The following is a 12,717-nucleotide window of genomic DNA, read 5'->3' as shown; positions in this document are numbered from 1 at the left end:
TCAAAGAATACATTAGCATTAACATTCAGTTTGATCCATGTAAGACATAATGATCAGAATCTCAGGGGAAAAAAAGACGGTTCAGCTCATGTTTTCCTATGCTATTGTGCTTCTTACAAAGCAACCTTGTTCAGTACAAGTCAAACACAAGAAGTGAAGCAATATAATGGACCACTATCCCCCTCTGAGTGCCAAACACAGCAGAGGGACTAGACAATGTTGGATTGTGGCCCAAATGGTCTTTTGGTGGGGGAGAGCACTCTTCAGATAGCAACGTATCTTACTTTACAGCGTGGTAAGCCAATCCTAATGCATTTTATGGGCTCCCTGCTCCTACTAAGAGGGTGGGAGGCAGAGAAACAAGAAAGAGGGGAATAGTTAAAGAAGAGGTGAGAAATAATTACCTACCAGTAAAATGTATCCATTAGCTAATCAGTTACACATGATATAGATGATCTTGTGCTGACTATGCATGGTGTGAGAAGAAATCTTGCCCTCTGTTTAATCCAGCAGAAGTGTTTTATTAAAAAGGTTCAAAAAGATTCCTACCAACAGGTCAGTCTGTTGGCTACCTAAATAGGAGTATACACTATCCATGCAACCTGCTATCTTGTAATGCAGCTCCAGAATTATAAGAATATACTTTCAGCATGCCTTTACAATTACCATTCAAGTTCTAGCACTTAATGATATAAAACCATATGCCATTAAAACAGACAATTTTAATACCTCTGCCTTCATATAATAGCAAACCTGCTCAAGCTGCATGTTGACATGGAAAACTCTTTTATTTTGAGCTTTTGATCTGCTATCTTTTAAATAAAAATGCCAGTGATAATAAAACATGTACAGTATTATATAAATAAGAGTTAGATAACTGCATGCATTTTGAATTCCCTAATCTAAAATATTTTTTATAATTTAGAAACTGGTCTTGGCAGACAGAGCACTAAAAAGTTCAGCGTGAAACAGGACAATATTATGTCCTCTATATTCATTTATAGGTAGACAAGCCACATTTTGACATACCATTTCAGGTCGTCTCCACTTTTCTATAAAATCATACAGTGAGTCTGTACAGAAGTACTAGAGAAACTGAGTGTGCTGGAATAATATAGTAAAACTCCTAGATATTCTAACGAGGAAACTGCTGGGTTTTTTCCCTCAGAAAAGAAACAAACTTTGGAAAAGATGATATAATTTTTAAAGCATCCTTTACAAATTGGAAGTCATTTTGTTATTTCAAGAAAATAAAACATGTAAAACCTGGTATATTAAAGCATAGGAAGCAATGATTCTGCATGGAAAAGTGTTCTGTGTAGTGATATGAATATTTATCACTAACATAAAGCACTTCATAATCTATTTTCCCCCTCAATTCTTTGGGGAGAAAAATAAAAGAGAAAAGGCTATCTTTAAAAAAGGAGAAAATCCTCTTTTAGGAAGATGTTTTGCAGCTGGTCTTAAGATTCGCAGTCTGTTTTCAAGGCCAGGTTCACTTCACTTTGCACTAACAGAGAAACCTCAGATAACAGCAATTAGGATAGTTTAGCAAGACTTTATCTGGAGAGTATGAACCTTGCTATCTAGGTTGGGCTAGTCTAATGCATTCTTTATGAAGCTTTTAATTATGGTTCAAAAATTCCAAATGTTCCAAACTATAGCTGTCCAGATACTGTTGTTATACCATTTCCCGGCCTGATATTAAGTCTTAATATTTTGGGCAGCTTTACTCAGCATTAGCCTGCTCAGGTATAGAAGTATTCTTTTCAGTGTTTATTTTGTGCACCTCTGTGAAAGCCATAAGACACAGAATCTTTTTCAGTTGTGGTCTCCAAAGTGAAACTTGGCTTACTTGAAAGAGCATTATAGGCTTTTAAGTATGGAGTAAAATCTTCTGTCTTTTCAATATTTTGTCACAACCTGTGGCGGCATTTAGCTGACCTTGACAGATCCAAAATAAGTCAAGCAGGATAAATACTTAGAAATCTCTGGGCTATAGGCTATACTGGGAAGGCAAGACAATGGCAAACCACTCCCATATTTCTCCCAAGAAAACTTCATGGAAATGTCCATGAAGTCACTAGACTCTGAGAATGACTTTACCTTCACCTGTTATCTTTTAAAGAATTTTATTTGGACTGTTAACTTGTGATCTCAGCTGAGTTCTATTTTTGTTTTAATTTCACATATAGTTGTTACTATTTCATTTTGGTATGATTGTGAAATTGAACTCTGATGCTTCAATGCAAATAACTGTATATTTTGTAAGCTGCCCTGGGATGGGTTTTTTTTTTTTTTGGCTTAAAGATACTCATTCATAAATATCTGGAAAAATCATATTTGATAGCTGTATAAAAACAAAGGAGAAATACATTATCAGGAAGTTCCAAAATCTTATTGGAATTCAATGCATTTCAGAAAATCACATTCCTTCTTGTGGAACAATCTGAATATATTAGCTTCTTAGATCCAGAGCTTTTTAACTCTTGCTGTAACCATGAGACCTAAGAAGAATGTGTGCACATGACTGTATATCAATCAGTTTATCCCTGAAGAAAGAGGCTAACTTTAACTAGCTGAAGCATGTGAAGTTCTAATTAAATCTCGCACTTCTTGACAATTTATTTTTCCCGTCTATTATGTCATTTGCCAAGAATTAGGAGCACTTGAATCTATGGAATATTTCATAGAATATGTATCTACTAATTTTATAACTGGCTAGAATGTATCTTATTAAATATTTATTTGAACATTATTGATTTTGCTGGCTTTAGTTTTATTCACTTTAAGATTATTTGTATTCTGTTTTACAAAGATTTGAGTAATGCTGAGGAAGACAAGGCATCTTATAAGATCTCAAATAAAAGCAATCTAGGAATTTTCTTGTAGAAATAACAGGAAGCTGCTTAATGGAAAAGGAGTTTTTTCCATCTGTAACTTCGTAGCAGCATTTGAAAAAATTGCTCCTGGTCATTCACACCATCATACTAGTACAAGACAGTTATTCAAACCCAAGTCAGAAGATTAGAACAATTAATCTTAAAGCTGATTGTAAACATTTCTTTACCCTTAGTCATCACACTAGAGGAAAAAAAGTTTTTACCAAATCACAGTTCAGTTTTAAGAGAAAAATGTGCATCCAATGTTGGATTTTTATCTGCAGGATCAAATAAGCAGCACTTAAAGTGATTGTCTTTATAAGCCTTGCAAACTATATTGTATCCAAGTATCACGTCCTATCTCAACATACTTTTGAACTTTACAATCAGTGCAGACAACAGTTTAAATTCCACTTGCTAGAGATAATAGCTCTTGTGTGTTTTCCATATTACCACACTGTAATTCCCACAGCCTCCCATTATTTCATTAATATTTCTTCAATATCTCTCAGTGGCAACATTTTATATACAAACTTTATATATCTGTATTACTCATTCCAAAACCATGTTATAATATTTATACAGTTTCTGGTGGTTGAATATTATAGTATTAGCTTTTATTCATATTGAATCCCTCAAGCTGTTAAGCAAACTTTGGAGCAGCCTTCTTTGACTTATTACCTTCTATACCCACTGGAACTACAGTTCCCAGAATCAGCCACATGGGTTAGAATTCTGCAAGTTATAGATTCAGCAGATATAGAGGGTGTTACTCAGGGGATGGTTAATTCATTACCATAAACTATTAATTGGAAAGAAAAACAATCCATACCTTGTGCTGTTCAATTGCATCTATCCATTGCTGCCTATGATCTGGATCCTGAGCCCGCAGATACCAAACACTATCATTTACACTAATATCAAATCTGCATTCATCAAATTCATGAGGCTGGTGGACCAAAAAAAAAAAAAAAGTAATTAGAACTATTAGAATTACATTTTAAGTAGGTGACCCAAGAATCTTTTAAATAAAAAATCATTTTACGTATCAACATATTAATTAATCAATCCCCATTCATTATTATGATCTAACCCAGGCCTTCAAAAGTTGTAGAGAGAATAGGGCCACACTGACAAATTCAAAATAATTGGGGGCCACAAAGAATAACTGGCATGCCAATCAGCTGTTTCACAGCTACTGGCTTGGTGGTGGTGATGGAGCTGGCAGTATTGATGAACCCTGGATGCACTGGAGGTGCTCAGCAGTGTATCTTCTGGGGTAGCGGCGGCAACATTTGGGGGTAGTAGATTTATTGAGTTTTTAAGAAACACTTGCGGGCTGCACAAGGCTTCTTGGCAGTCCGCATGCAGCCTGCAGGCTTTATGTTTTAACCAAAAGATTGAGAAAAATGGCTTTTAAAAATTAGGGGGAAAATTAATGATTTAAACATAGAACATAAAGATCTGTAAAATAATTCATTCATGCTAGAATAGGTTGAACTAAGATGCATGCTTTTGAAATTGAAACATTAAATTATATTCAGCTTAAGAACAACACTTCCAAGACAGAAGCTGTGAATACTGTAGCCTGCTTTATCCATTTCAGACATTCCCAATAAATATTCCCATAAGGGTGAGATGCTCTTTGTACATACTGTACAGGTAATCCCCAGTTTAAGGACAAGTTCCATTCCCAAGGTGTGTCCTTAAGTCGAATTTGTACTTAGCCAGAACAGTATTACTGTATAATACTATATAAGTAGTATTATGTAATTAATTTGAATCATTGTGTATTTAACTTGAATTTTGCTACAATAGGCTCCACTCTTAACTATGGGTCATCTGTAACCTGGGCGTTCTTTACCTGGAGACTACCTGTATGCAGAAAGTCAGATGCCTCAGCCGAAGACAGAGTGGGGGGTCTAGAAGTTATGTAAAACCTCATGCATGGGGGTATCATATAATGGAAGACTTCTCTCTCTCTTCTCTGGGAGCTTATGGGAAGGTGGACTGTATATACCATTTTGATAGCACTTCTAAATATCCCTTCCTGCAAATACTGAGCACTAATTCAATTCCTGGTAGAGGGTTTGAACCCCATAGAATAACTTCTGGCTACCAGCCTCTGAGGAGTCCCAATAAGGACAAAACTGGTATAGAAATAGGTAAAAGCATTCTAGGCAGGAATTTACACTAGGTTCTTGATTTGTATGTCTGTGTTGTGTTATAGTAACCCCCCCCCCCCCGCTTTTTCCTGGCACATCTAGGCTGGGGTAAATCTTCCTGAATCTTGGAAATTTTAAGACAAATTTCCCAGCCTCATTTATAAAATGAAGTTTCTTTGAATGATTTAAAACACTTCTTCCCAGATTTTTCTCCACCTGGGCTAAGCTGCCATTTATGAGATAAGCTGTCAACTGATTCACCTGCTACCTCTTAACTGTGTATAGCTCAGTGTTTCTCAACCTTGGGAACTTTAAGATGTGTGGACTTCAATTCCCAGAATTCCCCAGCCAGCATCACTGGCTGGGGAATTCTGGAAGTTGAAGTCCACATATCTTAAAGTTCCCAAGGTTGAGAAACACTGATATAGCTGATCTCTCTTCTATTTCCTTCCGAGCTCCCCACAATCTCTTACACTCCATTGTCTACCAGACTACATAGCCTGTCAGTTGCTTTCCCCACCTTCTCAAATTAAAAATAATGTACAAAAAGTAGTTTTAACATGCTGAACACCTTGTTGGAATAGTTGCACATTTAGGAAATGCTATTCTAGTTCCTTTGAATATGCTTTTTCTTTCAAAAGTATGGAAGCAATTACTTTATAGCTAACATTTATAGAATGGATGCATCTTACAAAGAAATTAAATCTGTGCCTTTTCAGTAGAGAGATGTACAATGTATTTATACAAAGATTTAAAAACTTCTCTTTATAATTCTTTCCTTTATCCTTCTTTCTCAGTTCACTAAAATACCCAGAAAACAGAATTATGAGAAATGTATCATGCCTCAAAGGAACTGATTGTAAAACTACTTTATCTTACTCCATTAAGTAATTTCACAAGGGCTTTATGAGTTGTTTCTCAGTTACAAGAATGGCTGCATATCCTAACATTATGCAACATAATGACCGCACTTTTTAAAAATGTAACTGCACAATTACAAATTGCTGTGATCCTACATCATACTAATCTATTGTTTGCTTAAACAATGGTTTGTTGAACAAGCCAAAAAAACCTGGTGAGACATGCAGACAAGCAATCATGGGTTCTATGGCCAAGTCTTTATTTGCTTTGTTTCTTTTTTGCAGCTGCTATTTCCTTATACTTCTGTGGATTGGTTAGACATTCAGGTAGGGTACACAAACAAAGTAAGAAACCACAAACAAAACCTGAGCTCCCATTTACACATCATACTGAAAACTTCTTTAGGATACAACAGGCAGGGCTGGCTTTAAGCTAAGGCTGAGTAGGTACTTGTCTAGGGTGCCAAAGCTTAGGGGGTGCCAATGCCACTCCTCCTTCTGAATCATTCCAAAAATGCAAATCTTTGCACTGGTGGATGGTGGCACCATCGGCCAATGTAGCCTAGGAGAGCACTATGTCCTAACCCTTGAGCCGGCACTAACGACAGTTCGCAGGTAACCATAGTTAATGGCCAGAGTGAAGAAGGCTGCCGTCCAAAATACCTGAAGGGCACCAAATTAGATATTCTTGGTTTGGGCTTTCAAAGCTATAACTGACAACTTAAACTATCTCCAGAGTAAACTCTCAGCCTGTGAATATGGTAAAGAATTGTGGGAAGGCACTCTAAAACTGGTTATACTGGTGGCTTTGCAGAAACATTTAAAATCAACTTGAGTTCCTCTTCCAGTACAATCCTACAAAACAAATTATAATATTCAGCCATTTATGTTCGTTGCCTGGTCTGCCTTCTTTGATATGTTAGCCAAAGCTGAATAAAAGCATTTCTGTATACCAGTTGCTATTTTGGAATCTAACAGGAAGACCAGCTTCTCAGGGACTTCAAAGACTGATCCTGATTTTTCAAATGGATTGCAGCTTATTTAAAAACAGAATCTATTCCTAGGTCAACCAATTTACTGACAAAGAATACTTTTGTCTTGTCTGGAAAAAAACATGATTTTTTATGTTCACCTCACTAATGATGCAAGGCACCAGTTCAGAACTCACAGCTTCATTAGCTGAGAGAGAACAGAACTGCATAGCATCAGTATTTTGATAACTGCAAATTTCAGTGCTTCACAAGATCTCTTCTTCAGTTGTTACATATATAATTTAAATATTGCTTTGTAATATTCTCTCTGTTTTTTAATCATAGTTCATCAAATGTTCTGTAGCACTTTCTATTGGAATCTATACTCCATCAAGAATCAGAGAGTACTCCTTCATTTCAATCCAGAAGCATTTTTGGAATGGTACTATATAGACAAATGACACTGAATAACCTTTAAAAAAACAAAAGAAAATTAACAGAACAGCATAACTGATATGATGTCTGCTGAGATAAGTGCATGCATTATTTTTTTAAAAAAGGCTTTTTTATTCAGTGCTGCTGATTTATTTGCATGTAAATGTATGCAAATTTAAAACTCATTGCTCAATTAAAATGTCTTTAATCAGGTCATAGACCTATTTAAGACTAGCAAATCTGCAGTGTATATTTACCCCCAGATATTCAAGACAGATGGTCTCATTTCTGCCTTTAAACAGTGTTAACATTTAAAAATCAAACTTTTATATGGGTTATAAGAACTGAAAAATGCTCACTAGCCAATAAAAAAATCATGAAAAATATAGTAAAAATTATTTCCATGGCTCTAATTAGAATCAATAACTTCTCAAATCAAATTTCTCATTCACTAGTAATCCATAATTTTAATGTAAAGAGTAGAAAGAGATTTACCATTCTGAAATTTGTAAAGCAAGTTTTAGCAGGCTATCATACACTGCTGATATGCCTCTATATTTGACAAAAATGGTAATTTACCAAATGGCACAGAAATAATGGCAAGCTAAGATATTATGCTATTTTCAGACATTCATAAAACACTAGTGTTTTTTTTTCCAAAAAGCTGAGCATATACAAATAAATCTGACTTATTTTATTTTATTATTTTTTATCAAATTTATATAGCCACCCAGCTGACTGATGTGACTCTGGGTGACAGATAATAAAATAAACAATTAAAACAAATCTTAAACAACCATTAAAACAATTAACATACAATATAAATAAGATTATGGGTTGTTACATGTACTTTCCTACCCATATTAAAAAGCTTTTGCATGTGTTGCAACAATGGCCAATTGTATTAGGCATACCTGAATATATAATGCACATGGTTATAACTGTAAAACTTGGGGGGTAGAATTTTATCTTCTCATTCTAGTTATGTTGAAATCATATAAGAAGTGTAGAAAACCTGAGCGCTGCAGTTATTTCCCTATCTTTTAATTGCCAACAGCAGAGCAGTGGATATTGCATCTCTATTCTCAAATTGATCAGCTAGCAGATTATGGAAGCAATCATCAAGACAGAACAATAACAGTTATTACTGCTGGTTCCCAAGGCAAGCCAGCACTAGCACGTGAAGTAATCATCTGACCAGTAACACATAAATACTTCCTGATACATTAGCAGAACTGCATAGCAGCACCAATACCTCAACAACTGTTATGCTTCTCTTGGTAAAACATTAATCAGGCCTCATCTGATTGATATCTTTATCAAACGTCTCTTAAAAAATACTGAAGATTTAAAACAAAAGTTAGCCAGCTTAATACAGGTTTAAATGCCTTAATATATATGGTTAGAGGATTGCATGTACAATTATAGCTCATTTGTTCCTTTGCCAAGCAGCAACCTGTTTGTCTTTTTAAGCTACAAAGATATGGCTATAAGCATTTTATTCCATATGTATAATTATTACTTTTTGAATGTGAATAATGTCTTTTGAGAAATATTGTATAATTGTTGTTTCAGAAATTTGACTTGTACACAATAAATTTAAATACTGCATGAAAGATTTTCTATGATCAGTTTAAAAAGTATTGCAACTTTGTCCAATGCAAGATTAGACCAATTTGTTCTGTTTCAAACATTATTGAGAAATATATTAAAAATATTAGTGAAACAGGCTAATTAAAGAAACACTTACTGTAATGACAGCTTTACTCAGACAGATTGAGCCCCTGCAGCCATATTCTGTTTCATCTTCAGATTTGTAGTAACTTAGAGTGTTGTTTTTCAATACCACCCAGCGGTCCTGCCACCCATGGATGTAGTTGGTCCACTAAAAAGAATAAATACATACATTTGAATAAAGCAAAATAATGAGCATGCTATTCCATGGCACCATACGCACCTAACATGGCACCATACGCACCTAACATGGCACCATACGCACCTAACAGAATTTTATTATATGCTTTACTAAAGTTTATTTTAATAAAATCAGACCTATTTACTGTAAAGTAATGTATCTGCCAATATTCAATACATTAAAAATAACAACTAGAATTAATTGTAAAATATTGACGCTTTAGAGAAAACTGAAAACCTTGTAAGAACTCTAAATAAACCAGATTCTAAAAGGCTTATTCCCAAAAGATAACTAAAATTCATCAACCCTACTAAAAAGCTTCACAGCAATAGGAACCCAGATCTGCTGAATTTGACAATGAATTCCTGATAATTATACATTAGTGATATTATTACCTCATATACTTTCCACAAACTGGTTGGGGATCATGCAAATTCTATTCTAACACTTCTCTAGAGTTATCAGATTACAGAAGGATATCGTAGTCTATTCCTCTGTGCTTTTTAAATTTCATATTTTCTAAATATTAGAACAAAGTCGTATACTATTAGTACAAGTACTCCTAGCACAACTACTGTTACCACCAATTGAAATATTAAAATTAAATTGTACATTACTCTAAAAGAAATTTAAAGTAGCCAGTTTCCAGGGAGTGACTCATACGAGTTTTACAACTGAGTTCAGCAAACAAGTTTCTAATAAATTTACCCTCTAAGTAAAGAATGGGTAGTTAGCTAAATTGAGAGCCTGTGAAAAAGAGAAATAAAAAGAAAAGCCCTTCTAGTAGTGGTGACTTAAGAAACAAACATGACAGTGAATATACATTATCTCAGCAGTTGTGACTTGCAATGCTTGTGACATGTTTGTACTCTTGCCTAAAAAATAATATGTAGGAAGTGCAAGCTTATAGCAGTGCTTGAAAAAAAAAGAGTTAGAAACAAGAAGTGGCTTCAGTTCATAAATGGCAGACATCATGCCAGGTTTGGCAATACATTTCTACTCTTCAGATACTTAATCCCATATGGGACTTGCTCACAGATACAACATAGCTAAATAAGTCACTTTACTGCAGACAAGATAGCATTCAGTCCTAAAGATATGTCTGCTCCAGGATTTAAATCCTCTTGCTTTTCAATTGGAAACTGAAATTTCCAATGGAACTTTGGACATTCTCTTTCCAGCCTTGAGATTAGGGTACATCTGTTCAACATTTACGTACTGTAATGATTCTATCCTGTCTGAGAATCATTAGTTCCTGCCTTGTCAACTTTAGCCCTTACCGTAAGAGAGGAGAAAAACACATTAGATCAAACAAAAGAAATGTAACTACAGAAGCTGTTTTCAAGAAGGAAGATTAAACAAAGTCTAGTGGATGAGAATGGCAATCAGAAATACAGAAAGTATTCTGCACTGGTAGAACTCAGAAATACTATAACTCTTGGGCTTTCCTAGAAAAAAACAGTCTCTGATCCTTCTAGAGAAAAAAAAAAGTAGGTAATGCTGAATAGGAGACAGGAAGGTGAATCCCTTAAAACCAGAGAGGATACAGTTGTGTCCTACAAGAAGGGAAAGATAAGAGCTGGGGGGAAAAAGTACCAGTCAGGCTCATTAGCTCATGAAGTGTGCTGTCTGCCTGGATCACAGAATAGGGATGTGACACAACACATTTCAAGACTAATCAATTCCACTGACAATTATTCCTTCCTCCTAATCAATGTGTGAATAAATTACATTGCAAAATAACTGATACAACCATATCCCCATAAACTGTGAAGACCGGAGAATCTGGAGGCTCATCCCTTCCATTTCATGCAAAGTGAACAACTGGTTGTGCAAAAGGTGTTGGCAGGATATTCTGTTTCAAAGATTTAGGATCTCATATACTGTCCTACCCCTCTTAGGCTGGAGTCAATTGATGAACAATTACAAGGAAGTAAATTTATCAGGCAAAGGAGCTGTACTAAATCCAGGGAAATTCCATTTCATGAAGTCCACACTTAACAGCTTAAATGGAAATTAACTATCTGTCCATCCAGGTAATGGGGAGACATAATAGAAGCCTAGAAAAAGCAAGCACCAAGGTGCCAATTAGGGCACAAGGTTTCTATAAGAGGAGGGGGCAGTATCCACTTGGTCTTTCTGGTGTGTGTGTGTTTTCCTTCAAGGGAGGCAGAAAGCAAGGTAAGGGCTAATTCCCAGCCAGCAGCAACAGGGCTAGATCTAATGAATTTGGACTGCATACTAGGGTCAGCAAAGCTAGTTGTGGTATAGATTCTGTTTTATTTTATGGACGAGATCTAAGCCGTGTGCACATGTTCTGATGTCTATGAGATTGTTGGGGCTGAGGGAACAGCAGGGTCCTAAGCTCATAGCAACTGAGATCAACTCTTCATTCGTATTTTCTTTTTTTCCCCCTCTTTGTTTAGGTCTTTGATCTTATTATATATAATACACACAGTATTTAAAATTCTTAATAGACCAGTAGTACTCATTCCAAGTAAGGGTTGTAGCTTTTAGGACATGCCTTTTACCATGCCAGGCTGTAAAAAGGAGGTGGTTGCCATTTGCCTCCTGCCCAGTAAATCAGCAGCAGAGAGGGTGTCCCTGAAGTAAAGTTGCTGGTGGGAACATGCCTAAATCCTCCTTAGAAGCTGCACCTAGGATGGAGCAGAATTGTGAGAGGGCAGTTTGAAAATCTCATAGGAATCAACAGAGATCCAAGCTACTATATCCCATGTGTGTGCACATACCCGTTATAAGAGTAATTTTAAAAGTATCCAAGTATAAAGGAAATAGAGTTTCTACCTGTACCTAAAGTTCATGGGGAAAGGCAGTGTTTGTAGTCCAAATCAAGCTTCACAGTTTAAGAGAGTACCACATATACAAACTTAAGCTGTTATGGAGACTAATTCCAATGCCAAATTGCACTCAGGTGGGAATTTAATTGGAAACTGCCAGCCTCCACTTCAGCACAGCTGATACTGAACAACCCTGATTTCCAGCATGAGGCTACCCCTGAATAGCCCTCCTTGTGCCCAATGCTTCTCTGTAAACTGAGAACTCCTCTAACTCCCTGTTTTCTAACTTTTCACATAGAACTAGCAGTGTTTTCATAGGCTGGGTAGATGAGCCTCCAGTTTAAGGACTGAATTACACAGACCAGAAGGACTGGTTCCTAACACCATCTCTCCACTGTTGCAACATGTAGGGCCTCTGTTTCTGATTGCCTGATTATCTTGTTTTGGTTTGATCCTCATCTAGGGTTAACACTTCAGAAAGAAGCAGGACAGTTATCTGGATGATGGCCTGCTGGAATGAAGGGAGTTATACTGCATATAAATGGATCAAAATGCTACTGAAACATAGTGAGGTTGATAAGAGGGCTTTAAAATAGGGGCTGGAGGTGAAAATTTTGGAAGTAAAAATTTTACACAGAAGAAACCCAATAAATGTTTTTTTAAAAATCATCCCAAAGGATACAACATGGAA

At 35.9% G+C, this 12,717-nt stretch overlaps 1 protein-coding gene across 2 annotated transcripts in view; it reads right to left on the bottom strand.

Moving 5' to 3' along the window:
* The window catches only part of CERT1 (ceramide transporter 1), a 79,880-nt gene that overhangs the window by 61,449 nt on the left and 5,714 nt on the right, over positions 1-12,717 (bottom strand). For both annotated transcript variants that reach the window (XM_088130466.1, XM_088130467.1), the window contains exons 2-3: positions 9,064-9,198; positions 3,715-3,831 (exon numbers count right to left, since the gene is read on the bottom strand). In XM_088130466.1, the coding sequence (XP_087986592.1) occupies positions 3,715-3,831; positions 9,064-9,198 (252 nt within the window). The remainder of the gene's footprint in view (positions 1-3,714; positions 3,832-9,063; positions 9,199-12,717) is intronic.

Source organism: Python bivittatus, unplaced genomic scaffold, assembly GCF_059951505.1.
Source record: "Python bivittatus isolate LINGU-HERP-01145 unplaced genomic scaffold, Pbiv_v1 ctg000850_np1212, whole genome shotgun sequence".
Classification (NCBI taxonomy): domain Eukaryota; kingdom Metazoa; phylum Chordata; class Lepidosauria; order Squamata; family Pythonidae; genus Python; species Python bivittatus.
This window is presented reverse-complemented; position numbering and strand designations above follow the sequence as displayed.